Source organism: Penicillium arizonense (assembly GCF_001773325.1).
Source record: "Penicillium arizonense strain CBS 141311 chromosome Unknown PENARI_contig075, whole genome shotgun sequence".
NCBI classification, from domain to species: domain Eukaryota; kingdom Fungi; phylum Ascomycota; class Eurotiomycetes; order Eurotiales; family Aspergillaceae; genus Penicillium; species Penicillium arizonense.
Genome location: NW_019173352.1, coordinates 1 through 27,281, shown reverse-complemented (window position 1 = coordinate 27,281; position 27,281 = coordinate 1). Strand labels below are relative to the sequence as shown.

Here is a 27,281-nt window from a genome sequence, read left to right as displayed (position 1 = left end):
TCCTCCAATATACTACTTGCTTCCCAGGCATCTTCGTCTTACCTAGTTGACAGGCTCTATCCTGCAAATACTAGAACCCCTTTCTTTACAATTCTGATCCTTCTTCTTCAACTACCTAAGATTGAAGATGCCTCCCAAAGCAACAATGACTACCCGATCGTCGGTCGCTCGGGGATCGCCAGCGAACCCACACCGAACCGACACCGAGTCCATTGTTCCTCCCGCCACTATCTACGACGGAAGTAGCAGCCCGGAGAACAATTCTCAGGACCGGACTTCCCAACTTAGCGAGCACCTCGCTGAGGTCGAACGCCTCGAAACCCTTCATGCGTTGCTTACCCGAAAGAAGGAACTCGAGGAAGCAATCGGCCAAATAACCGAGAAATCGTTGTCGGATCGCCATCGACGCTCTTCCTCTACATCATCTGATCGAGGACGAGCTTCCGGAGAAATCAAAATCGAAGTTGCAATTTTTAAAGCACACTACAGTATACAACAACGCCAAACCTGGCTCAATGACCTCCAAGACATGTTCGCAGGCGCACCCCGCAAATATGGATCGGACGAGAGAAAGATCCTTGGTGCCACCAACTGCATGAGTTCTGACTGTCGCGAAAGATGGCGACACTATGTCGAAGAGAAGGCGGAGCCCCAGCGAACCGCTTACAAAACGACATGGGAACTATTCGAGAAATGGACTCTTACGTTACTACACAATTCGGCCACACTACAAGCCGACATCGCTACCTCTTTACAAGAGGCCCGGCAAGGTCCGAATCAAAGTCCAAGCGATTTTAATTCCTACCTCCTCTCGCTCGAAAGACATTTCGAAGCACCGTCGGAGGATCAACGGGCACTTAACTTCTTCACTAAGTTACAGCTTCGCCTCCGATCACGTATCCAGAATGCTATGCTTCATTTGCCTAAAAATCGGGACGAGATGGTATCGACAGCGATGCACTATTGGAACCTCATTCAAACGGAGTCGGGAACAAAGGACTACCCTCCCCGCTCAACAAACAAAAGACATCACTCCCCTGACCAACAGGGATATCGAAAACGGACTAACTTCAACGGGCCATCCTCCAACTTTGGTCGGGGCCGAGGATGGAACCGTGGAAGCTTCCGAGGACGAGGTGGTGACCGAAACCCAAACACTAAACCATATTCAAACCGGCGTGAATTCGGCGCAAAGCCGCATGATCGCCAGCGAAACGATAATACAACTCCACAAAAACCATACAGCTGTTTCACCTGCGGGTCAACAGACCACTGGAAGGACCAGTGCCCCCAAAATTCGACTAAGGTTCAGTCGGCACCAGCGCATTCGGGAAAAGCCAGAGGGTCGGTGTAGAAGCCGGGACACCGACCCCTCAAGATAAAATTGGGACCACAAGCCGCCTATATATCCCAATTACCGTACGGGGCGACATCGAAACGCATGCGGATCTCGATAGCGGAGCCGAGGTTGACATCGTCAGTCATCAATTTGCTCAGCAATACGGACTCCGTCGCGCACCACTCACCGGCGTCATTATCTCAGCTATCAATCGAAGGTCAACACCTACTTATGGGGTGTGGATAGTCCCTATCACGGCGACCGACTCGCGGGGGACTACTCGCACCTTCGAAAGGCGTTGTCTAGCTATCGATCGAGACCCTCGCCTCGAAGGAAGCCCGGTTCTCCTATCTATGACAACGGTGCGAGATGAACACGTCGACTTTTCGCCACATAAACGCCAGTGGTGGTATGTCGCACCGTCATACTCGATAGCCACCCCATATCAATTTGTAAAGGAATGCCGGAACCACGCGTACGTGTATGCGGTGGTAAAGCTTCCTGAGGAAGTGTGGCTTCCAGGAGACAACCAAGAATACCCCGCCTCACGTGAGGAGGGTCTCCCTAGCGAATTACTAGCGTACCGCGACGTATTCGCTCCCGAAAATGCCAAGACCCTACCACCTCAGAAAGCAACAGACCATACTATCGAGCTAAAAGACGGCGAAACGCCGCCGTATGGCCCAATTTACCCTCTCTCTCAGACAGAACTTCGAGAGCTTCGGTCCTACCTAGATGAAAACCTTGACAATGGTCGGATCCGACCCTCGAAAAGTCCAGCAGGGGCCCCTATCCTATTTGTTCCAAAGAAGGATGGCAGTCTACGTCTCTGTGTAGACTATCGGGGATTAAATAAGGTCTCAGTCAAAAACCGGTATCCCCTTCCTCTCATCTCGGAGATCCTCGATCGACTCGCTGGCGCGCAGTTCTTTAGCAAAATTGATATACAAGATGCGTACTATCGGATCAGGATCCGTGAAGGAGAAGAGTGGAAAACAGCCTTTCGCACTCGCTATGGCCATTTCGAGTATACAGTCATGCCGTTTGGTCTTACGAATGCACCAGCCACTTTTCAGAATTATATTCACACGGCGTTAAGAGGGCTTCTCGATGTCGTTTGTGTGGCGTATCTCGATGATATCCTGATCTTCTCGCCGGACCGCGAGGCCCACACAGAGCATATTTGTCAAGTGCTACAGAGGTTACGACAGGCACAGCTATACGCGAAACCTGCAAAATGCACCTTCTACCAAGACCAGGTTGAATTCCTAGGATTCGTGGTGTCTAGGAATGGCATATCAATGGATAGACAGCGCGTCGACGCTATCGCTTCATGGGAAATCCCAAAAAGCTACCATGAAATCCAAGTATTCCTAGGATTCTGCAACTTTTATCGACGATTTATCCAAGGGTATAGCCTGATTGCATTACCTCTAACCTCCCTGCTTCGAGGAAGTAAGAATGGCAAGAAGCCTGGTAATGTCTTGCTCTCCGACGAAGAAACGCAAGCGTTTCACCGGCTTCTCAATGCATTCCAAGAAGCCCCAGTGCTCCAGCATTTTGATCCACAAAAACGGATCCGTATCGAATCTGATGCATCAAACCTTGGGATGGCTGGAATCCTCTCGCAGCCAGACGCTAGCGGGACATGGCACCCCGTAGCGTACTGGTCAAAGAAATTTATTGGCGCGGAGCTCCGTTATGCGACGCCAGATCAAGAGCTTTTCGCTATCGTTTATTCGTTTAAACAATGGAGGCACTACCTAGAGGGTAGCAAGTATCCCGTCGAGGTGCTTTCAGACCATGCTAATCTCCAGACATTTATGAAGCAGCCTAAGCTTAACGGCAGACAGGCAAGGTGGCTTATGTTTTTAACTCCGTTCGAGTTCACTATAAAGCATCGCGCTGGGAAGACCAATCCCGCGGATGGCTTATCAAGGAAACCAAATGCCAGTCGGGTTGCGCCCGCAGCTGAACTTACGACCCCGATCCAAGAGCGCTTCGCTAGCGATCAGGGGGTGAATGTACAGCAAATTGCTGTCAAAGAAATGAATACCGGTCAGGATGTGCCTGCAACCAAGGCCAGCCAGGATGTGCCTACGACTGAGCTTAGCGAGCCCGGGACGCCGGAGCTTAGCAAGAAGAGAGATAGCCGTCGAGCATCTCTGCACCGTCGAGTGCTGATACGCCGTCGAGCGTCTATTAAGGGAGAGAAACGCCGTCGAGCTTCTCTGTACCATCGAGTACCTCTGCGCTACCCAGCGTACCGCCGTCGTGCGTCCCGTGAAAAAGTCGTTAGTCACCGCTGCATGGTTTTGCCCCTAGTCTTAGAAGAAGACGCCATGACAGTTCGCACCGCTGAGGGAGATCGTGCGATCACCCAGCGGGAGGTTGAGCGCGCCTGTGTGGTTGAACAAGTCTACGGGCTAGACGCCACGACAGAATTGAAGACCTTAATTGGGCGAATACAGGGTGAGGACCCTGAGGCAAGGCGTCGAATCGTCGGAGTCTCAGAGGCAAGGCGTGGAAACGTCGGAGTCTCACAAGCCAAGCGTGGGACCACGGGTTGGTCAGTTCAGGAATTGAACTCCACGACTGATTTAAAGTCCCAGATCGGACAGGAACAGGGCGGAGACCCAGAGACCCGCCGTCGTATCACCGACGTTAAGCTAGAAAAGCGCGGGAACCATGGATGGCTAGTCGACCATGAAGGCCTCCTTAGATACCAAAATAGGTTGTACATCCCCATAAGAAATGGCCTACGTCAGAAACTGCTAAATATCTACCATGATGATCCACTCGCAGGACATTTCGGTCGAACTCGCACCACCGAGTTACTAAAACGCAAATTCCATTGGGTTAACTTGCAAAAGGACGTGGCCCAATACGTCAAAGAATGCGCAGTATGCCAAGGGGCAGCCACACCAAGGCATCGACCTTATGGCGAACTACAGTCGCTACCGATTCCCCAGCGACCCTTCAGCGATCTAGCAATGGACTTTATCACCCACTTGCCACAGACAATTTACAAGGACAACACCGTCGACGCGATCTTAGTTATCGTGGATAGATTTTCAAAATACGCCGTCTTCCTACCCGTTTCATCTACAATTGATGCTGTGCAACTAGCTGAATTGTTTCACCAAGAAATCGAACTCCGATTTGGCCCGCCAAATAGCATAGTTTCAGACCGAGGATCAGTCTTTACTAGCAAATTCTGGTCTAAACTCTGCTACCAAAGCCATGTCAAATTGAGATTTTCGACAGCGTTTCACCCGCAGACCGACGGCCAAACGGAAAGGATGAACCAAGTACTCGAGAGCTACCTTCGATGCTTCGTCAATACGGAACAAACCAATTGGCCAGTCCTCCTCCCTACAGCCCAATTTGCCACCAATAATGCTATAAACTCAACCACAGGGTTTACACCTTTCAAAGCACTTTACGGTTATGACCCAAACTTCCAATTGCGCGCCGAGGACGGCGCTTCCAGGGAGGAAGTCCCAGCAACTACAGCACGACTAGAAAAGTTGCAAAAGCTACGAGAAAGGCTTCAAGAAGCATGGCGAAAAGCAAGCGAATCGCAGGCGAAACACTACAATAAACGCCACGAACCTATACAGTTCCGAAGGGGACAATTAGTTGCACTATCAACCCGCAATCTCCGAATAAAGAACCCATCAAGAAAACTTGCCCCAAACTTCATTGGACCTTTCCGGATCCTTGACAAAGTTGGAAAGCAGGCGTACCGGCTAGCATTACCCGAGCAATACTCTCGTCTACACAATGTCTTCCCTGTCTCTTTACTCCAAGAATGGCATCAGCGAAACGATAGTGAAACCCTACCTATGCCAGAGCTAGAAGATGATGATGAGTGGGAGGTTGAGGAGGTCCGGGGTGAAAAGAAGTTCCAGAATGAACTACACTACTTGGTTAAATGGAAAGGATGGCCCTCCGAGTACAATCAATGGGTACCACTCTCGGACATGGGGAATGCTAGAGGTATTATCGCAAAGTTCCAGAAGCAAAAGAAAAGGTCGAATTGATTGAATTATCCTGGGGAAACATCGATCCGACCACAAAACACTAGCGAAAATACAGCAAGACAACTAGCTCACCCTAGCTACCCGCCATATCCACAAAACCGGAGAAAACACAAAAACTATCCTCGAAAGGATAAACAGCAAAAGACCCTCCTACGAGCCAACGAAACACTAGCAACCCGACGACTAAACAAGGTAGTCCTCAACGGGGAAATCCTTGACCACATCTGCCTCAAGCTGGTCGTACTGGGGGTTAGAGAGGTTATCGTACTTCTCCTGGCTAGCCACAATCTCAACAACAGCGGAACGAAAAGTTCGCACAGCAAAAGCCCAAGCATGGTAACCATCATCCGAAAGACGTGCACCGGGGTAAGTCGAAGCTTCAGCGACGAGACGGCGAAGCGACGACATACCGACAGTGACAGGGATTGGCTGGAGCAATCCACGACGGTTGTGGACAACTGCTTCGTAGGACTTGGCGATGTCCTACCGAACAGTTAGCAAAACGCTAGAGAAACAACAACAGAACACCGTACCTTCGCTGGCTTCTTATCTGAAGCAATGCCAAACTGCTTACGGTGACCATCTAAGAGGACGTTGAAACCGGCGAGCAGGGCCTGAACAGCCTGGACCAGGTCACCAAAGACAGCATTGTCCAAATCGAAAACTTCGTTATCGTCCTCATTGTCCCAGAAAGGCTTGGCCCAGTCGAGAATGCACTGGAGACGCATCGCATCACCAAGGATACCTTCGTTTACCTACAGAGAAACGCTGGTTAGCCGCTATCATAACACCATGCTTATTGGAAACACTCACAGGCTCGCAATTCTTATTGCGGCTGGCGCACTGACGGCATCTCTTCGACGACAAGCCGTCGTCCCAGCAGGGGATCACTGGTGGTCCACTGGTGTCCCAGTTCTCCAAGAAAGTCCGGAAACAGTGCATGCACCACGCCACATGGCGGAGATAGGCGACAGGGCGAAGGGGGCGGTTCTTCTTCCTGACTCCACCGGTAAGGGCACGGCGGAGACCAGCAAGAGAAGTGGGTCCACTGGGGGTGGGAGTGCTGGGAGCGCTGGGAGTAGGAGTCTCGGAACCAGTGATCACCGAGCGAGCTGCTGGCGAGAATTCAGGTGCACTAGAGGTTTCCTCCTGCTCATCGTCCGAGCTGGAAATCACACTCTCAACCTCAGATGGAGTGGGCGAACGACTGGGAGGAGCTGGGGCTGCTGGGGCCTTGCCACGACCTCGGCCACGGCCACGACCACGACCTGTTCCGCGGGGAGGCATGATGATCAGCGCACAGCAGTTAGATCGCTACTGAAACGACGGCAAAACAACAGCGAGTCAGCAACGTGTCGTCAGACTTAGACATGGGAATGGTCATCACACTTACCTGAAGATATGACAGCCAGAATCTGGAGAAACACCAGAGAAACGACAGCGACGTGAGAACGTGTCGCTGTTGTGGAAAATGATGAGGGAAAAGGAAAACTGAAAGGTAAACAACAGGGGATTTATACCCATGAGGATGAATTCACAACAAAGCCCTGTAACCCTGAACAAACAAACGCAGAAACAAACACGTCGAAGACGCTTTGTTTCACGCAGTTTCACTGTGTTAAAGAAGCTTTGTTTACCACAACAAAGCGCACCACCCATACAAACAAACCCCTGCACCCCAACTAGGAAATCATGAGGTTTTCCAGCCCTATCAAATTCCTGCCTCAGGCCCCAATTTTCCTGCCTGCAACCGTCTATCCTTACACTATCGTTTCCCCATCGCCTTCCTGTCTTCCCGCAATTACTATTTCTCCTGCAAGAACTAGCTACCTTTTCCCACTGGGTTTTTAATGGGCTACGCTCTGCAGACTTCACCACGGGTGCGGACACCCGTACTGGACGGGGGGATAATTGTAACGGAGTCCTCAGGAATCATGCACAGAGTCCTCAGGAATCATGCACAGAGTCCTCAGGAATCATGCACAGATCTCTCGCACTGTCAGAGGATCAACATCATACAGGTGTCGACACGTCAGCGCTTCCTCACCGCAACGCTGATCTCCCATGTTAAATAGTGCACTCCAGGAGAACCCAGAGGTTCTCCAAGGATCAGTCTCTGTATTCCTCCAATATACTACTTGCTTCCCAGGCATCTTCGTCTTACCTAGTTGACAGGCTCTATCCTGCAAATACTAGAACCCCTTTCTTTACAGCTATAGAGAGACGTCTTCTCACTATAAGGTAGTAGCAAAATGTAGACTAGAATTAGCTAGTAAAAAGGCTATCTTAATTACTAACGAGGTTCTTAGGCATCCCTATAATAGGGATAATACGCTCGTAGAGTAATTCCGCTAAATCGGGTGCGTCAATATCCTTAGTGTATAGTAAGTAAAAGGAATACTTAGTGAATATCTCTACTATCACTAGGATCGGATTATAGACCCTTCCTCTCCACAAAGAGGGTGGTAGGCTAGTAATAAAGTCTAAACTAACCCACTATACTAGCCGTTCTAGTATAGGTAAAGGTTATAATAGCCTATATAGCTTATACCTACGAACTAAATTCCTTTAGTAATTCTTATAGTCTTTAACGTATTCCTTAATATATTAGGTAAGTCTAGGCTAATAGAATCGTCTACGCACTGTATCTAGGGTGCGCTTTACCTAGTAATATCCTCCCTAAGGATTATCGTGGTGCGTTTATAGTATCTCCTCTTTTAGCTTAGTCGCTAAAGAGACGTATACACGATTATTAAACCTAAGTAGACTATCTAATATCTTACTCTAAGGCGTACTATTTAGCCTCGCACTATTATTCCCCTCTATTAGTTAGCGAGAGATATCTAGCGCTTTAGGATCCCTTCCCTACGTATACTTAACAATCTCCGCTATAGAAGTTAGTAATATATACGAGTATACTATCTCACTATCTATTGCTACCCGCGTAAGGAGGCGTGGTACTAGGGGGTCTATAATCCCTATATCGCTATCGGCATAGTACTTATCTACTATATCTTTAATATCTTCGTAGGCACTATCGGCACTCCTACCGATTATAGGACTTAGCTAATCACTATTTAAGCCTATAAGGCCCCGGCACGCAATAGTACTAGTCCCTAGCGTAGGGGAGAGAGTTCGCGGTCTATTAGAACTATCTCGCTATCCCTACGCTCGCACTATAGTTTCCTTAGAACCCTATAGATTTTTAGCTACCGGTCCGGTCGCACTAGACTTTATTAGGATACGACCTAACCCTAGTGCTAGCGCGATACTTATATTATATCGGTTAAAATTAGACCTTTCGTAGGATCTACCTACTTCCTTAGGGGAGAGAGGCTACTAAATAGTATTTCCCGTCCAATCTATTATAGATCGCTTATAGGACTACCCTATAAGGGCCTCTTACCCTAGAGTATATATAACTATGCTACCTAACTCCGTCCGATCTACACTAGATCGCTTATAGGACTATCCTATAAGGGCCTCTTACCCTTAAGTACGTATAGCCTCTACTAACTAGCCACTATCTAACTCTATTATACCTATTATGATTCGTAGCTTATCTTAAAGTATAGGTAGAAGCGAATTCTTTCTAAATTCCCTATCTCTAGGTACGTAATCGGGTCTTCTGCTAGGCGTATTAGCGGGATTCTTTATATCTAGGCGATACTTAATTATAAAATCGAACGTAGCTAGTTTTTTAGCCTACCTAGCCTAACGCCTATTAAGGTCCTTAGTCGATATAAAGTAGTATAGGTTAGTATAGTCGGAAAGCACCACCACTAGGTAGGTGCTCCCTTTAAGGTAATATCTCTAATACTTAAAGGATTCGACGATCGTAAGCAATTCTATATTATACGTCTTATAGCGGGTCTCTATATCAATTATTTTCCTTAACTAAAAAGTAATTAGGTGCTAGTAACCCTCTTAGTCTTACTAGCTAGCGATCCCTATAACTACGTAACCTAAAGTATTAGGTTTAACACGAATTAGCTTTATAGGATCGAAATAGGCTAGCACCGGTAGTTCCGTAAAGCGGCGTTTAAGCTCTTTAAAAGCCTTCCGTGCTTTCGGGGTAAGAGTGAAAGTAGCCTTATTGCGATTCGTACGCTTCTTAGTGCTACCCTAGCCCTTTATAGTGGCCGTTAAGGGTACCGTAATACGGGAAAACCCTTTAATAAATCGGCGGTAAAATCCCGCGAATCCGAGAAATTAGAGTATATTGTGGACGTATTAGGGTAATAGCCACTATAGGATCGTCTTAATACGATCCTTCTCTATTAAAATACTATTTAGGGATATTATAAATCCTAAAAAATAGACTTCTTATATATAAAATCGGCACTTACTACGCTTCGCGTATAGTCGATATATACGTAGCCTATCTAGAACCTTCTTTATATAAAGGATATACTCCTCCTCACTCTAGGAGTAAATTAAAATATCGTCTAAATAGATAACGTAATAGATATCGAGTAGATCGCTTAATACGCGGTTAATATATGACTAGAACGTTATAGGCGTATTAGCTAGCCTAAATAGTATAACCGTGTATTTAAAGTGACCGTATCGGGTGCGAAACGCGGTTTTCCACTTATCTCCCTTACGAATACGAATCCTATAATAGGCGTCCTAGATATTAAGCTAGGTGTAGATCACCGTACCCGATAACTAGTCTATAGTCTTACTAATTAATAGTAAGGGGTATCGATTCTTAATCGTGATCTTATTAAGACCCCGATAATCGATATAAAGGCGTAAGGAACCGTCTTTCTTAGGGATAAATATAATAGGTACGCCCGCCGGACTCTATAAGGGTCTAATCTAGCCCTTTTAGATCGTATTATCGATATATTCCCTAAGGGTCTCTAATTCCTTTACCGATAATAAATAAATTGGGCGGTAAGATAGCTACGAATCCGGCTAAAGATCGATTAGATAATTATATATAGAGTTCTTAGGCAACCTAGCCGCCTAGGACGTATCAAAGACGTCCTTATACTCTCGATAGGTTTCTAGGAAGGTATCCCCCGTACCGGCCGCTATAGCGGGTAGCGTAGGGTGGCCGTCTCCTCTACCGTATACCGTAATAAGTAGCGGAGGAGACCCTAACTACGCTAAAGGAGAAGGATATATTACTAGCGCGATAGCCCCTATAAGGATTTCTCGATAGTAAGCCGCTATAGTTATCTTATTCCCCCTTTAGCTAGTTAGCGGCCGCTATTTCTACGTATCCTTAGACTAGTTAATATCCGGATTAGCTTATATAAGCTAATTATATCTAAGAATAATATTATATCCTACGATCTTAATAGATTCGTAAGAGATAATAAGGGAGTTTAGGACCCTATCGCTATCCCTTACTTTATAGTCGACCTCACGGTTCCCGTAGGAAGTGATAGGATATCTATTAAATATAATAGACCCCTACGAAGGTGTCACTTCCCTATCTAGAAGGTGCTCCTTCGCCTAGCGCTAGTTAATAAAGCTTTACTCTACTCCGCTATTAACTAGCGCCTATATATCCTTATTACCCTTCTAGGTAAGGATTAAGACTTCGTATATAAAGGCTTAGTCGCTCTGCCTTCTAGAAACCCCTACTAGTGCTTTAGTAGCTCTAAACACTAGGGGAGTTAGTTTTTTAATAGTTAGGTCTTATCCTATAAAGCTCGCGGATCTAGTTAATTATAGCTACTAGTATAATAGCCTACTTTCCTATATTAATAGTAGGAAATAGCCCCTAATTATATAGGGGGTTATATAAATTTTCTCTTAGATACGCTATAGCGAGGCTCCTAGTTTGAGTCGCTAACGCTTTATTTTTTATAATCTTTTTAGTACAAATAGGTCTTTAGGTTACGTATAATACGGGACTAAAGGGGTATACTCGCTTCTTAATCTAACCGCACTATATTAGATTAAGTGTGAAGTAGCTTCCGCCTTTCTAGAAGCTAGTTCTCGACTATATAAAGGTGGCCGATATAAGCCTCGTAAATATTAGGCTTATTAGGGTATTTAATAGCTTCGGTGCGAATAATATCTAGGACCTTAGCCTAGAGATACTCCTTACGATACTTATCTTTATAAGGGTATTATAGCTACCGGTGAATAGTGTCTAGCTTAGTTACAAACGTACGTATAGACTAATTATGCCTCTAGGTCCGTCGTATATACGTAAGGGTAGCTTCACGGTATATATTCTTAGGGTTATTAATAAGCCGTAAGTAGAATTCGGTGAAATCCTACTAGGTAGGTCGTTCCGAGAAGGACTATAGGTACGCTCGCTATTAGTTATAGCGATCGTCTAATAGGTACGTGGCCGTAGTAGTCACCTTATTAGATATAAAGGCGTACCACTAGGGGTGTTATTCGAAATGACTCTTAAGTCGATTCACGAATATATAGTATTCTTAGGTATTCGACCCTACGAATAGCTTAATCTTCGTATCCGCCTAAGGTGGCTAAAGGCGTAGGGCCTAAATAGTCCCTAGGGGCGTGTCGGTCACTTCGGTCGCTCGGGTGCGAGGGTTAGTCAACGTATCTAGGCGAGATTCGAGTTCACGTTAGGCTAATGCCTCTTCTACCTACGTAATCCGGTCCCTAAACTTATCGAGGGAGGGCTTAGACGGGGGCGTAGGTATAGGTTAAGGTTAGGTCGTAGTATCGGTAGTTTATTGCTATAAACGCGACTAGGTTTAGTGGGGGCTCGATATAATAGTGAAAAGGGGTTAATAGCTCTACCGGGCGTACTCACTAGGTAGAGTAATTAGAATTGTTAAGACCCTACAAGGTCCTAGTGTAGCAGTATAAGTACGGGAAGTAGAGACTATCGAAGAAGTGTATATATAGGTGTAATAAGAGACTAATTGCTACCCTTTATACGAAGGCTAGCGAGTGCAATAAATATAAGGTGCGCTTAGCTAAGGGACTAAGCGAAGTGCACGACCTTCATGGTCCATGCATGCGCCTATCTATTAGTATACTACGCAGCCTAAAGGCTCGCAGTATACTTTTCAGGCACCCTCAGGCACCTGTCAGGTCGGGGTCCTGACATTCCGATACCTAACCGAATATAGGCTGAAATCTTAATAGACTTTATTACTAACCTACCACCTTTAGGGTACGAAGGAGCTACGAATTGCCTAGTAGCCACGGATAGACTTACTAAGAGTGTTATTACCGTGGCTATAAAGTCGATTACGGTAGACGCCCTAGCGGACGTATTCCTAATATATTTTTATATATATTATAGATTACTAGTAGCTATTATAAGTGATCGAGGCTTATAATTCGTAAGTAGGTTTTAGTAACGCGTATATAAAACGCTAGAGATTTAATACCGATTATCTATAGCCTTTTACCCTTAATTAGACGGTTCTATAGAGCGAGCGAACTAAGAAGTCGAACGAATCCTACGAATATTCGCGTCTTACGCTTAAATAGACTAGAAAGGTCTTTTACCTATTGTTACGGGAGCGATAAATAACCGAGAAGTAGTATCGATAGGACTATTACCCTTCTTCTTTACACACGGCTACTATATTAAACCGATTAGATTACTTAACTAAGGAAACCTATAAGAAGTAGCGAGTAGACCGGAAAACGCTAGCGAAAAGTTTGTGAACCGCCTACGAGACGCTACCGAATAGGCACGGGCGGCAATCGTAAACGCGTAAGAAAAGTAATAGAACTAGTCGAACCGGATAAGGTAAGCCGCACTAGTCTACCGTACGGGCGATAAAGTATAGTTAAACCTCCGGAACGTCCGTTCGTAGAGACTATCGAAGAAGCTCGACTAGTTATATACGCGCTATATAGTGCTAGAAGCCCCTACACTATATATAGTAAAGCTCGATATCCTATCCGGTATATATCTAGTCTTCTATATTAAACTCGTTAGGCTAGCCGCGACGGATCCGCTACGCTCTTAGTTCGTAGACGATCGTAGCCGCCACTACTATAAGTCGGTAACGAACTCGAATACTAGGTCGAGGAAGTTATAGTAGCATAGATAAAGAAGATTGGTAGAGGACGGCGTCGCGAAGTGTTAGTGAAGTAGCTCGGTTACGCGGAATTGACATAGGAACCCGTGGAGAACTTATAAGACTACTCCGTATTAGAAGTGTTTTAAGAGCGATTCGGTGACGTTTCGACACACGACAGACTAATTTTCGACTTAACACACGTTAACTCACTCTTAATAGACGGCGGAGGGGACGAGGGGGGTACTGTAACGGGCCAGGGCCCGTATACATCACGTGCTGACCACGTGACTAGGCATGTTTACACCGCTGCACGACCACGTAGATTGTCCTTTCCTTAAGCTTTTGATAGACAGCATGACGGCTTAGCTAGTTTGAACCAAGACTTGCTTCGACCCTTCACATGTTCGCCCGCAAACAATGGAACACCGGTCGAAACAATAGCGTAAGAGGTACCTCTCAAGGATGTTCGATAAAGAGGATCAATCCGTGCTGTATAGGTTGAGAAGATGTTCTGAAGTCACTTAGCACAAAGTCCGGGGACCAGTTGCTAGGCAACCTGCCACTTAATCTACAGAGCCCCACTATAGAGTTTCACGGAATCACATTTTCCCCGTAAGCGCCGCGTAATTTACATACCCGAATACAGTATCATACGGGATGCCTTTTTCGACGTCCATCAATTTGATGCGGCCCGCTAAATAATTGATCTGCGCTAAGGCCTTGACGGTGGGGCCAGAAAAGAATGACGAAGAGTGTATCTGTCAAGCCGATTTCGAGAACGACTATACCAGGCCTTCAATACACTCAACATGTGCAATTTGTTGCTCCACGAAAGGCCGGCATGTGTCAATTTTTCCCAGCCTATCAGAAATCCGAAGACCTTTAAAGATAAAAAGTAGACGCCATACGAGGCTTAACATCGGTCAACATCAAGGACAGTGAGAAAGCGCATGCATTGCCGACTGGTATGATATCAGCAAAGAACCTTTAACCAACTGCTACCTTATCAAAGTAAATATTGGCTTGGCCAGAGTGTTCATCGATGTGGAAAAAGAGGGGCGAGGAGGGGCGGCTAGTGTGGTGACCCATCCGGTAGTATTGGCTCACTCATCCTTTTGGCTTATTTGCAGAATGAGCGTCTGGAAACTCTGAAACATTACAGGCTTAATACAAAAGCTATTTTCAGATTGTGCCCTGAAACGAACGAAGTGAGGGAAAGGGAATAGTCAACGTGGATGTACGTGTGCGCGAGACGTTGCAAAAAGAGGTGACTTAAAAAACGTATGGACTATTCTGCCACGCACGTTCGTCATTCGCTCTGCTGTCCACCGGTACCTGCATTATCAGCGCTTTCTTGGATTAGATCGTCTTGGCTTAGGGTTCTAGGGTTTCTGTCTGCATGTTTCTGCACGTTAAGCTGCTATAATTGCTTCGTCATCTGCTTGCTGTCCCTCGGTTTATTGCAACGCTGTGCCGTTTATCACCACTATCATTTCCTCTTAGTACGTTGTCTCCCGTTTGAATACTGCTATATTCGAAACCAGGTTCCCTCAAACTCTCAGATTGTTTCCCGAACCCTATCCTCTAACACACTAGTCTAAACATAGTATACTTCCGCCAAATTCATAAGATAGATAGATAGTGAACTAATGCGGTCCTGTACAGTATTACGTACAGTATCTAGTAATGTATCGTACAAGGTGCAGTTTACGGTGTCCCTCGGTTAAATGCGGCCCGCTCAATGGCTGATCTGCGCCGCCGGTCCAAAAAATAATTATCATGTGTGTTGGTCGAACCGATTTGAAGAATGAGTAATGAGTGTGTGGTACTGGAATCGTAAAATTCAATAAGTGATATGGCAGAAAAAAAGAGCACCCCAGTGGAGACAAGGTTATCAAAATTGTTTGTTCCAATTTCCAGGCGCTAAAGTCAACTAATCATCCTGCAGAACTCGCCGAATAGAGACGCCGTCGCATTCGGTTCTCAACATTTTTTCGAGTAGCGGACGGGAAAGTACAGTACTTCCAACTGCTCGCACTTCAGATCTAGTAAGTTAATCCTATTTCGAGCTAGTCCAAGCAAGTCATCACAGGCAACTGGCCTTGTGTTTTGAAATATGCCGAGATAGTAGTTTGCAGAAGCCGATGAGGAAACACGCAACATAGGACTGGCCATATCTGTAGCTCATTTCGTTCAGGACTTCTTCACCCATTTCATGTGTCTAGTTGTTGCCAATCATTATTTCCGGCACGAAAGTAAAGTACAGGCGAAAAGTCCGATTTATGCAATTGATTAGATTACGTCGTGCGTTGTTGATTCCAGGAACTTCTTCACCCGTTAAGGATCCAGAGAGAAGGTCATGCCTCGCAAGGAATGCTCCAAGGTCAAGAGCCAATCCATGCTCGTGTTCTTTGAAGTCCAGCCATCCTAAAATTCTGACCTAGGAAGATTCCCTCATCCATCGAAGAAGCTCACCAGCAACAGCCGTGAAACCAGTGTTCGTGTGACTATCGAATTTCGTCATGCCTATGTGATCCTCATGTATTCCTATTGGTATGTACCCAGGCAGGATAGCGGAATGAGATGGAACAACCTAACCAGTATTAGGCATGTACTGTAATGGAGCAAAGGATACTCACAACTCCCACAACCCTTAATGGTAATTCCTCAAAAAAGCAAGTAATAGCAATCGGCGGAAGCCCATTTTGGACTCTTGTCTGGACCAGATGATGGAAAGTGTCTTGGATCATAGCGAGCACCTCGGAGTCATCTCTAAGCACTTTCAAGATATCCTTATTAACTTGTTTGAGCACCCCAACAACATACGCGAGCTTTTCCGCCCATTGAACGAGACCCGACGCATGATGTGGTGTACCCAGGAACGCGATACCTCGAGTGTAATTTGATATTCTCTTGAGATGCTCATCAGAACGTCGTGCAGAAATAGTCAATGCCTGTAATCGTCAAATCTCGTATCTCGGTTATTTCTTTGTGGATAACACACGTATTCACAAACAAGACCTCCCAGGCTATGGCAGACAAATATTATAGGGCGGTCATTCTGCTTCAATCAGCAAGATTCCAATCAATCCCATCCATTGGAGCTCACAGTGTTATCAGCCTCCCTATGAGTTGCAAGGCTAGTCAGCAGGTTCCAGGAGTGACAGCCTAGCTTGTTTTGAGACAACATGGTTTTCCAGTCAGTTACATAGGCATCATATCCAAAAGCAAGGATTCGAGCATTGGGGATTATGGGTGAGAGCAAGGTCTTCGGCCATGGATCACTTGAATTCGCCGCTCTCCACGTATTCTCACGATCTCCGGTGAGGCCATGTATGAATACAATACTATGTATAACAAACGTTTGAAGAATGTCTTTAGGTTGGTATCTTCGGGATTATTCAGGGAGAACTCACTCGACTACACTGTTCTGAGGAACATGAAGTGAAATGATTCCGGAGGGAAATGATTGTGTCGGCGTCGGTGTTGACCGATACATATTCGGATCGGGTTGTATTCTTTTGGTGCGACCTATCTTTTTTTGTTTTTGCTTCGTGGAAAAGATTTTTCAGCCACGTTGACTAACAGTCAATATCTTCACCAGTTTTCACATCGATAGGCTATGGTTATATATGGCGCTGTGCAATAGTCTTGACGTCAATGGCGAATTCATTAGTTCTTGAAGGGAAGTAAAACATCTCAATCAGTCCGGCGCTTTGGGTAGCGACGGAACATCGAATGGGTTCTAGACTGTTAATTCATTGCTTAATTCGTCCGTATATTCGGTCGCTCAAGACATGGGATGCTCAAAGGCATAGAGCATGGCTGTGAAAGCAATTGTCAACGTTTCGTCGAGTAGCATAAATAGGTCAAGGAATCTGCGCCACGGCACAGGGTCTAGGTCATGCAGTGACTAGCGGATCGGAGGTGACGATGTTCTTGCTAACATAATACGCGATTGCCTGAAATATCTAATGAACGATTGGGCACGGCAAATCAACGACATCATGAACCAAAAAGCATTTGGTGGCTTCAGCAACTTACGCCTTATCTAGAAAGCCTCTGGAACCCTGCAGTACTCCAGGCTGCTAGTTCTAGGCTCTGGTTGCTTACTTCTGTTTTGCCAAACAATATCAAGAATGATATAGGACTAGCAATTGTAAAACTCACATAAATTCAATTATGACGCGGAATGGAACTTGTATTGTACACACTAGAGGTAATCTTGGTTCCATGATGCGCGAACCATATTAGTTGACTGTCAAGAAGATGGGTGAATGAACGCCTACGAACTGAAAGGCAAGAAGCATGTGCAAACCGCCTTACCCCTCTTTCCCAGTGTCCTTGAGCTTGCCGTAAAATACAGTAATATTACGTCATTCTTTCGTTATAAAAACGGTAATCTACTTTTGGCAATGGAAGATCTGCAGCTAATCGCAACATAGATTAGGGCGTTTCAGATTAGGTCGGGAAACAATCTGGGAATATACTAGGGGAATCTGTTTTCGAATATGGCAGTACCCTTTGCGTTTGTCCCCTCGTTCCGAATGTTATATAATTGGTTTTGCTATAGCTGTGGTCGCCAAGTTTGCCTACGATTATTCAACCCCTGAGATGCCCTGCTTGTCGACTTTCTTCCTCTCTTCTGTACCCGAAACACGCTCCTACTTATATTGCTTTATTCCAATTCTTACGAGCTCGCTAAATATCCCCTACCTGCGTTACAAGACTATCCGCTCGTCGAGTCATTCTTATTTCCTATACAGACGCGCTCGAACTCAGTTTCACCACTTTACTCTCTTTGGTTCTTTTCCAAACTCAATCTTTACACACACACGTCTATGTTTGACTTAGCGAATTTCAAGATGTCGAATTGTATCGTAAAACAAAATCATATGATGAGTTGCTTTGTAATTTACCAGAAATATTCATACGATTCTCTTCATGTCCCCAGTGCCCACTCTTGACTTTGATAGTATTCCTTCTCACGGAGGGTGGATAAATAAATTATGGCTGGGTTTACACAATTATCACTAATTATTAGCAGAAGGGCAGAATCTTTGCCTCTTCGAGTGAATGAGGAACCGGAATTCCAGACGAGTCGTTCCTTGGTAGCGTAACTTCAAAGCCGATAAGTCACATGGTAGCGGGTTAATTTGACGTTTCATCCGTGTGTTCGCGATTATTCCTTCTTAAACTACATACGTGCAGTAATGGCATCTACAGTATGATATGACGGTCCAAACCCAAGTGGGGTAGAACCATGTCAATCCGTGTCAGATGAACAGGAGTCGCTGTGTCACCATCTTTTGTTTTTCAGCATGTATAGATCGCGATCTAGAACTGTGATATATTCTCTTACGGGTCTCTTTATAAATTACAAACAAGTCTTCTACGAGATTGAGACTGAGATTAATGATCTGATCTGAGAAAATCTTCATCTTCATGACCCCTAAAAACGTCTTGATTGTCCTTTCATCCAACAACCAGTTGGTTTCCACTGGCAGGAAGACAGGCTGGTATTTGGTAATAAAACACACATCTTGTCTAGTAAACCCTCTCTATTCTAACGAATCAAGGCCTGAATTTGCTCATCCATACTATGTGCTCTCACCTCACGCCAACTTAACTATCGCGTCTCCTAAAGGTGGTTATGCACCTTGAAATCCCGGCTCCGCAGAGGCCTACAAAAATGATCCGCAGTGTACCGAGTTTCTACAGACAAACTCTGCCCTCTGGGAGAATACCGAGTGAATTTCGACCTTCCTTGGGCGTGCAAAGGAATTCGATGCGATCTTCTACCCGGGAGGACGGGCGTACGTTTTGCGCTTTTAGAGCTCTAAGCCGTGACTGACCACAATACAGCAATGTTCGATCTTGCTACTGATAGCCACTCTATCGCCTTGATCCGGGAATTCTGGGAGTCGGGCAAGATCGTGTCCACCGTCTGCCATGGTACCGCAGCCTTACTCAACGTAAAGCTGTCAAATTCCTCATTCCTCTTAGCCAACACCCCGGTCACTGGCCTCGCTAACTCAGAAGAGGATGGAACGAATTCTTCAGGGTACATGCCCTTCATGCTTGAAACCGAGCTGAACAAGATATCAGGAGGCAAAGATGAGAAGGCATCCGCTAATTGGGCTTCGCATGTGGTCGTGGCGATGGATGGCAGATTGCTGACTGGTCAGAACCCTGAAAGCGCTAAGATTTGGCGAAGGTGATATTAAACAACGTGAGAAAGAGGTAACTGGGTGTTATCTTGAGCTAGTATCGATAAAAACTCTGAATCTGGTGTCCTTCCTTTTTAAGGGATACTTATAGTTGAAACAAAAGTCTCGATTGTAGCATGTCATATTTTCTTTCTTTGCTCTTTTCTCTTTTTGATTGCAATTTAACATCAAGGTCCACCTGTGGGGCGTTGTAAGTCAGTCATTCTACCGGTACACTAACGTATTCCACTACCGAGCTGGACACCACCGAGCTGGACACCCCAAAACACCATAGTAAATGCGATAAATTACAACTTGATATCTCAACAAAGGTGTTCTATATAGAAATTTCCTAATAGCTTAGTACTTTCTAGGTGATATCTAGCCTCTTCAAGGACTTTAGGAAATATATATGACTTTGTGATTTGAGACATAAATATTTTTGGCTTTAAGCAACGTAATTTTCAATACCATGATAATGCAGCTTTTCGACTTTCTTAAAATCGATATATAGTATTTAAAATTCTTATCGATAGCTATCGAATGACAAAGGAATCAAACAACAACGTGGTTGCTGAGATATCAAGTTGTAATTTATCACATTTACTATGGTGTTTTGGGGTGTCCAGCTCGGTAGTGAAATACGGTTATCCGCAACGGGTGAAATGATCTCATTTCCGGGTCTGAGACCTCCAACCATAAATCGTCAACCCAAACGATTCTACTCTTTACTTTTTGTCAATATAGTATGTTTATATATGAGAGTAGTGGGATAGGGTCGTTGTATCGTTAACAATTCAGGCTCGACGTTGGACTATCAGACTGTTAAGCTAGTATAATAAAACAAATGTTTCCGTCGGGAAATAGGTCAGCGTCATTATGATTGATAGCCCAAATGTCTAACGGTCATGATGTTAGTTTTTCATTGGTTTTAAGGCCTAACCGAAAAGTTTAGATGCCACATGGTAAGTGATGATATCAGGCCATTATGTAAGGACATACTACATCTAGGTATAAAGGGTCGATTCTCCTATGTGACTTCCTCAAGCTATTCTACCCAACTCCAGATTTCCATATCCGCCAGCAATGTTGGACCAATTGATCCTAGTAACCGGTGCCTCAGGCTTCGTTGCAACCCACATCATTGACGTTTTCCTTCGGTCCGGTTTCCTCATTCGTGGCACGGTACGATCTTATGACAAAGCTGAGAAAGTCAGCCAGGCTTTTCCGGAATACGTCCGGGACGGAAGGTTGACCTTTACGATTGTGCGGGATATAAGTTCATTCAATGCTTTCGACGAAGCAGTGAAGGACGTTACGGGTATTATTCATACAGCTACGCCATTCCAGATGCAAGTCGAAAACAACGAGCGCGACCTTCTCATACCTGCAATTGAGGGCACTAAGAACATTCTTCGGTCGATCAACGAAAATGTACCTAATTTACGACGATTGGTTCTCATATCATCATTTGCGTCCATAATTGATCTGTCCAAAGGGAATAGACCAGATTATGTATACAGCGAAAAGGACTGGAATCCAATGAGTTACCAAGAGGCTGCCAAAAAGGGGACTTCTGGCGCGGAAGCATATTGTGCAGCAAAAGCTCTCGCCGAACGTGAGGCTTGGGACTTTGTAAAAAGAGAATGCCCTTCGTGGGACCTGACGACAATCTGCCCTCCTATGGTTTACGGTCCAAACAAAAACGCAACGACAGATTTGGCACATCTAAATACATCCTCTGCTGATATCTACCGACTCATGTCACCGACATCAAAGCCAAGTGACCCTATGCCAGCGAATGATTTTTGGGCTTGGGTTGATGTGCGCGATGTGGCCGATGCCCATTTGAAAGCGTATGAGCTTCCAGAAGCAGGAGGACAACGATTTTTTGTGGCTGAAGGAAATTTTAGCTACCAAATGATAGCAGATATCCTTCGAGAGAGATTGCCCGAAGTCAGAGAGCGTGTGCCTATCGGGATGCCTCAGTCTGGTTTGGGTAACGTTGAGGTCTACGGTGTTGATAATTCGAAGTCCAAACAGCTCCTCGGGATCAAATACCGTACACTCCAGAATTCAGTGTTAGACGCTGCCCAGTCCCTCTTGGAGTTAGAAAGGCGAGAACAGACCTGAACTTTGTAGGTAGGGGTTTTACTTTAGGGCAATCCTAAAAGGACCCCCATTCTAGCCATTCGGACCCTATCTACGCTCACTAAGCCTAATTAGGCTAGCGACTGTAATTGTATTTCCAATGCATTAATCCGTAAAATTCATCAATTTCTTGGCGATGCTAATGCCCTGAGAATCAGCGGTCATGGATCCGTGGTACTTCTATTTACTATGCGTCCCCTTAGTAAAATTAAGTCACTACTATCTCTTACTAACGAGTAGCAGACTTCCTGGCCCCAAGATCCTAGCAAGGCACTAGTCCTAAATAGGAAATAGATGCTGATTTCAAAACTCCGCGGATTTGAAGGAATCCAGCTATTCTGCGTCAAATTTTGTAAAAAAAAATGGCATGATAAGTAGAAAATGGAGTCAATTTAACGAATTTACAAATTGGGAAGATGTCCAATGCTTCCTGAGACTATTCACAGCACTCTCCGACCCTTCCTGATTAGCCATTTTTGAGCGATCAAATAATTGTAGAAATTAGCAGCGCGTATATTGGTGATGTTGTGGTGTGTTGAAATTGGCGAGATGTAGGAAGCCGAAGACATGGCGCCTGGCGACGCCCTAATCACAGCATAATTAATTCGGGGTTCTCGTTAGTAAGAGATAGTAGTGACTTAATTTTACTAAGGGGACGCATAGTAAATAGAAGTACCACGGATCCATGACCGCTGATTCTCAGGGCATTAGCATCGCCAAGAAATTGATGAATTTTACGGATTAATGCATTGGAAATACAATTACAGTCGCTAGCCTAATTAGGCTTAGTGAGCGTAGATAGGGTCCGAATGGCTAGAATGGGGGTCCTTTTAGGAACGCCCTTACTTTATTAGTTTTACTATCTGTTTGACGGATTGTACCACGCCATTTTGGCCCCTCATACTAGTTCCCTTTCTATCCCATTTTGTTATGTTATATTCAAAGGTAATGGCATGTATTTACTGCCATTCACTATCAAAATGCACTACATTCGGCTCGGGTAACATGGAGAGCGTAAATTGTAACTGAGTTTATTTGGTACTGTTACGAGAAGTGCTACCCCATCTTCCGTAAGTACTTCAATCTTACCACAGATCTAAATAATCACCTCTGGCAACTAGGCTCAATTGGTCCGAAGCCCTCCTGTCCCGCATGAAGCATGCGGCCTTACTTAGCAACCCAGTTTCCCCCCAAACTAGGCAGAGCCAGTCCGGACACCTATAGCGTACCTCCTCTATCAATTTCACGGAGCAGTCATCAAGGCGCATATTCAGCGGGTCAACTCGATTGCCTGGTCGCAGGAAAGAAGTTGACTCGTATTAACGTCAAATAAAGCAGTCAAGGTGTAGGATCCGGTCACCGGGCAGTGCGAACGAAACTTCCTATTCGTCCCCCTAATTTCCTACAGTTTGATGAACTGAACCTCAATCATCTATACACAGCAGCCAGTACCATAAATCTAGCAGCCACTAGTTTTGGTATATATACTCCCTACTCCTTGCCCTCGTCAGAAATACATAGGTTTAGCTTAAATAATGACCATTCTTAGATAACCTAAGTTGACCGCCAGTGATTCCAGGTGAGATTGGCCTCCTATGAAGTTGATATTGATAGGCGAGCATTTTGTTGCTATTCTTCTGGAAAGAGTTGTTTACGAACAGGGTCGGGGATATCGGCTTGAAACTCCAGAATGCCATCCACTTTACCATAAGCGATCAGGCGATCAAATGATATGCCCGTAGCTGATAATGGTGTTTCCTATGTGGGTGTTGCAGCAGTACGGACCGAGATAACAAGATAGCGAAGGACAACGCATCAATTTATAGACAGCCTGCTAGATCGATTGTTGCCTAGTTATGTATTGTTTGGCGTCAAGTTGTCCATCCCGCTCATTGAGCATCCTTTTGGTAATAGATGACCTTCCTCTTTTCTCGTTCCTGCCTATTGCGCTCCTAGGGGAGTGGTTAACCTCTATATAGTTAAAGATACCGCCAGCATAAAACTTCCCCCACGCAGTCAATATTGAGGCCATAAAACTGCTTTTAAGGACCTATTACTTAGGATCATTGCTTACAAAATAATACACGTGTCGTCCGACCTGACCCTTCGTTTGTGAGCAACATTCTCCTCCATTACCTTATGCAGGTTCCCCCTAAGGATCAAAGGCCAGTAAGCACTTAGGGTCGGCTATATCCTGTTCCATATCCTCTGACACGAATTGACTATTAATTTTGACATCCACCTGATTGTACATCATCCTCAATTTCTAGTAAATCAAACTTCGGCACATTTTGGTGATCCAGGGTTCAACAGACATAAGTCTCGCGTGGTTGCTTCGAGCTTGTTCCCCTCAGACATATCCACTTCATATATTCGCCTGTCTATAGCTGAATTTGAGAAGGGAATGACGGTTGTAAGTCGAGACGTTGCTTGTTTCTCGTGCGGCATGCTTGTTCCCAGTACTAACATACGTCGAGTTCTTCGAGGAGGATCCTATAATAGGGCTAATAGAAGGATTACTCAATCGCTGCGGCTATATTGACGGCTTCTAGAACCTGTGCGTAGGATGCTATGCTGTACTTCTACGCGGTTCTGCTCCAATGTTCTCGGTCGAGAACAAGATCAGTCTCGTTCTGTGCCAATATTACCCCGAGATTCTCAAGGATCTCACTCTTACCAACGCAAACGATGTTGCCAAGTCCCACCCGGTAGAGGTAGAGTTGACCGTGAAGCTGCGTCCTGGCGGTCGATTATCGACGGCAAACTACAAATCTTTTCAATTTTTCTTCCTACCTTTCCTGGCTTTCGTTTCAGGGCCGATGCGCGCAACGCGCGCGTCTTCCAGTTATGTACAATTGTACTGGATTACTGCCAAGAAAGGGGTTCTGGGATAGAGTAACCGTAATAGGTATAGCGCGTTTTGGGGGAGGGTTCGAGAAAGAATCTCTGTTTCGGCGATGAAACTGATTTCGACCCTCCCTGTACAGCTCCCGAAATGCAGCAGAAGAATCCCAGCTTTGCACATACCTGGGACAGATAGTGAATGTGACACTCATCTGACGCTGTAAATTCCGAGCATCCTTGTATGTTTCGATTAGCTTCAATTTGCGTTCGCCTCGCTCGGCACATAGTCTTCGCTCTCGCAAGCAGAATCACTTGCCGGTAGGTCAATCAGAGCAGAGCATGTAGAGGAGTCGGACAGGTTTAGGTCGGACCCTGGATATCCGAATTGTTGGGAATTGCCTAGGATTTTTATAGATAGATAGTCAGTCAATGATGGCCACGAGCGTTCTAGCCCAGAGATGTGAGGCCCAGTGGCCCTCCAGCTTCTGATCGTTTGGACCCAAAGAACACTTCCCCTCAATTTAAAAGCGACTTATCAACCGTTCAAGTCCTATTTTCGCCCGTCCTATACATGGACTAACCATTTGTCATGTCTCTCGGTCGTTGTGTCTTTGCACCATGTTATATTTCCAATCGTCAGACAATTGCACCCGGTTTCAGAGTGGGTATTAGGCCCTTTATTGACTGTCAATTAGACAGCCTAAAGGGGAAGAAACGGAAAAAAAAATCCTAGCTCCTAAGATGCAATCTACCATCTAACCATACTACGCTATGGGACGGCGAGCGAACTCGAAAGAGCGTACAATCAACTTTCTTACGCCGCCTATGTATGGGCCGTGCCGCCGACTACAATCTTCATCCTCTTGCGAGCTTTTAAGTGAGGAACGACAGATTAAGGACATGCGTTGAATGTGACAAGGAATAATTTATGGTGTTGTACGTAAGGTCATGGCGACGATAAATAGCATCGGGAGCCCTAGTCGAAACATCATCTCTCGCATTGTCCAAAATAATGCCCGCTATCTCTCGTCAGCTAACGCGCCGCGGGGGAGAGGAACTCGACGCTATGCCCTTACTTGGTAGCCGCCCTAACACGCGCCCGTCGCGGAAGCCTAAGGGTGTTAACAGCCCGGCTAAATCAATATTGTAGCGAGACCAGCCTACGATTCGACTGCGGCTTTAGTAGAGATACTTAAAACTAGAGACCTAGTGGACGTCTCTTACCGCGTTTGGTGCGTATGATGATATTTCTAAGTATATGCTAGAACACGAGAAAGCTATTGCCACGGAGGAAACCCGATAGGAATGGATGCGACGTCTACGGCCTATGCCGTACCGACAGAACCCACTAGCAAAGAAAGGAATAGAACGTAAAAGGAGTTAGTGTTGATCTATCCTATAGTATCTACTAGACGAAAAACAATGCCCTAAAAGGTTGAGCCTTTAACCAATAGAGAAAACTTTTTGTTTATAGTACTGCAGTGGCATAGTCGCAGTATAGACTAAATTTAGAGAGTTATATAGCATTTCGGGTTAAAGAATTTGCACGTTACTACTTAGAAGATAGCGCCAATGATTACGCACTGAACACTTAGCTCCACATATATATATTCCCCGTCTAGGTACATATATAACGCGCTCGAAATAAGTTTCGCCGCTTAATCTCTTTAATAATTTAGTTCATCCTATAGGGTTAGTCATTGTTAGTATAAGCGTATATCTAAGCTATATCTTATCTAAGGCTTAGATCCGAAGAGCTTATAATATAAAAGGTTATTAGCTATGCTTATTCTTAGAAGGTCTATTAATGGTTTAAACCTTATAGCCTTCAATGATCCTAGTGATCTTATGATCTATGATCATTACACTAGTGATCCTATGACCTATGATTTGAAATACCTTATAGAACCTCACGATTCCACATCGTTCTATTAGGTAAGCTATTTAGCTATATATAGGACCTCGAGGAAGGGTCCTAAGAAATAATAACCATCATCTACTTTTATTTTTCTTGACTATCAAGTAATACTATCAATTACCTTACCTAATTATCACACCTCACCGTCGATAACTATCGTGACTATCACCTTACCTCACCGTCGCTTATATAATATGATATATTATATAAGATATAACCCCTAACGTATTTCCCTACCGAGTGGGCCACCCCTACCGAGTGGGCCACCTAACGTAAAACGCGTCAATTAATTAGACCTTCCTTCTTCAACCACCCACTATGCCACCAATTCGTACTCAATCCTCTCAAAATCGTACGGAGCAAGAGGGTAGGATCTTATTAGCTATCCAGGCTATTAAGAAGCAAGAAATCCTATCAATTCGTGATGCAGCGCGTCAGTTTAACGTACCCCGTACAACACTACAGCGACGCGTTACCGGCTGTCCATTTCGCGCTGAAACTCGCGCAAATTCACATAAATTGACCGAAATTGAGGAGGAATCGCTTCAAAAATGGATTCTCTCTATGGACTCTCGCGGAGCAGCCCCTCGGCCTTCTACCGTACGAGAAATGGCGGATTTACTACTCGCGGCGCGTGGATCTACCCCCTCTCCTTTAGTCGGTAAGGATTGGGTTACAAAATTCGTAAAAAGGCATCCAATCCTCTCCTCCCGATTCTCAAAAGGCTATAATTACGAGCGCGCGAAGTGTGAAGACCCGAAAATCATTGAAGAATGGTTTAATCTCGTC

General features: G+C 45.2%; 6 protein-coding genes across 6 annotated transcripts; 4 read left to right on the top strand and 2 right to left on the bottom strand.

Annotated features, from left to right (window-relative positions):
* Window positions 1-145: 145 nt before the first annotated feature.
* Window positions 146-5,385, top strand: PENARI_c075G07471 (uncharacterized protein; the record flags this gene model as incomplete). The annotated part of the gene is made up of 2 exons (XM_022637660.1): window positions 146-1,344; window positions 1,398-5,385. The coding sequence occupies 2 exons, from the start codon at window positions 146-148 to the stop codon at window positions 5,383-5,385; spliced, it is 5,187 nt and encodes a 1,728-aa protein (XP_022482485.1).
* A 183-nt stretch (window positions 5,386-5,568) lies between these two features.
* PENARI_c075G05657 (uncharacterized protein) lies at window positions 5,569-6,672 on the bottom strand (the record flags this gene model as incomplete). The annotated part of the gene is made up of 3 exons (XM_022637659.1): window positions 5,569-5,868; window positions 5,919-6,140; window positions 6,199-6,672. 3 exons carry the CDS (start codon window positions 6,670-6,672, stop codon window positions 5,569-5,571), a joined length of 996 nt encoding a protein of 331 aa, XP_022482481.1.
* Window positions 6,673-15,810: 9,138 nt separating this feature from the next.
* Window positions 15,811-16,233, bottom strand: PENARI_c075G07875 (uncharacterized protein; the record flags this gene model as incomplete). Its single annotated transcript, XM_022637661.1, has 4 exons — window positions 15,811-15,877; window positions 15,932-15,963; window positions 16,010-16,149; window positions 16,197-16,233. 4 exons carry the CDS (start codon window positions 16,231-16,233, stop codon window positions 15,811-15,813), a joined length of 276 nt encoding a protein of 91 aa, XP_022482482.1.
* Window positions 16,234-19,062: 2,829 nt separating this feature from the next.
* On the top strand, window positions 19,063-19,591 carry PENARI_c075G01634 (uncharacterized protein; the record flags this gene model as incomplete). The annotated part of the gene is made up of 2 exons (XM_022637658.1): window positions 19,063-19,186; window positions 19,236-19,591. The coding sequence occupies 2 exons, from the start codon at window positions 19,063-19,065 to the stop codon at window positions 19,589-19,591; spliced, it is 480 nt and encodes a 159-aa protein (XP_022482483.1).
* Window positions 19,592-20,665: 1,074 nt separating this feature from the next.
* Window positions 20,666-21,712, top strand: PENARI_c075G08836 (SDR family oxidoreductase; the record flags this gene model as incomplete). The annotated part of the gene is made up of 1 exon (XM_022637662.1): window positions 20,666-21,712. One exon carries the CDS (start codon window positions 20,666-20,668, stop codon window positions 21,710-21,712), a length of 1,047 nt encoding a protein of 348 aa, XP_022482484.1.
* Window positions 21,713-27,043: 5,331 nt separating this feature from the next.
* On the top strand, window positions 27,044-27,151 carry PENARI_c075G11214 (uncharacterized protein; the record flags this gene model as incomplete). The annotated part of the gene is made up of 1 exon (XM_022637663.1): window positions 27,044-27,151. A coding segment is annotated over one exon (108 nt), but the record flags the coding sequence as incomplete, so codon positions are not given.
* Window positions 27,152-27,281: the final 130 nt, after the last annotated feature.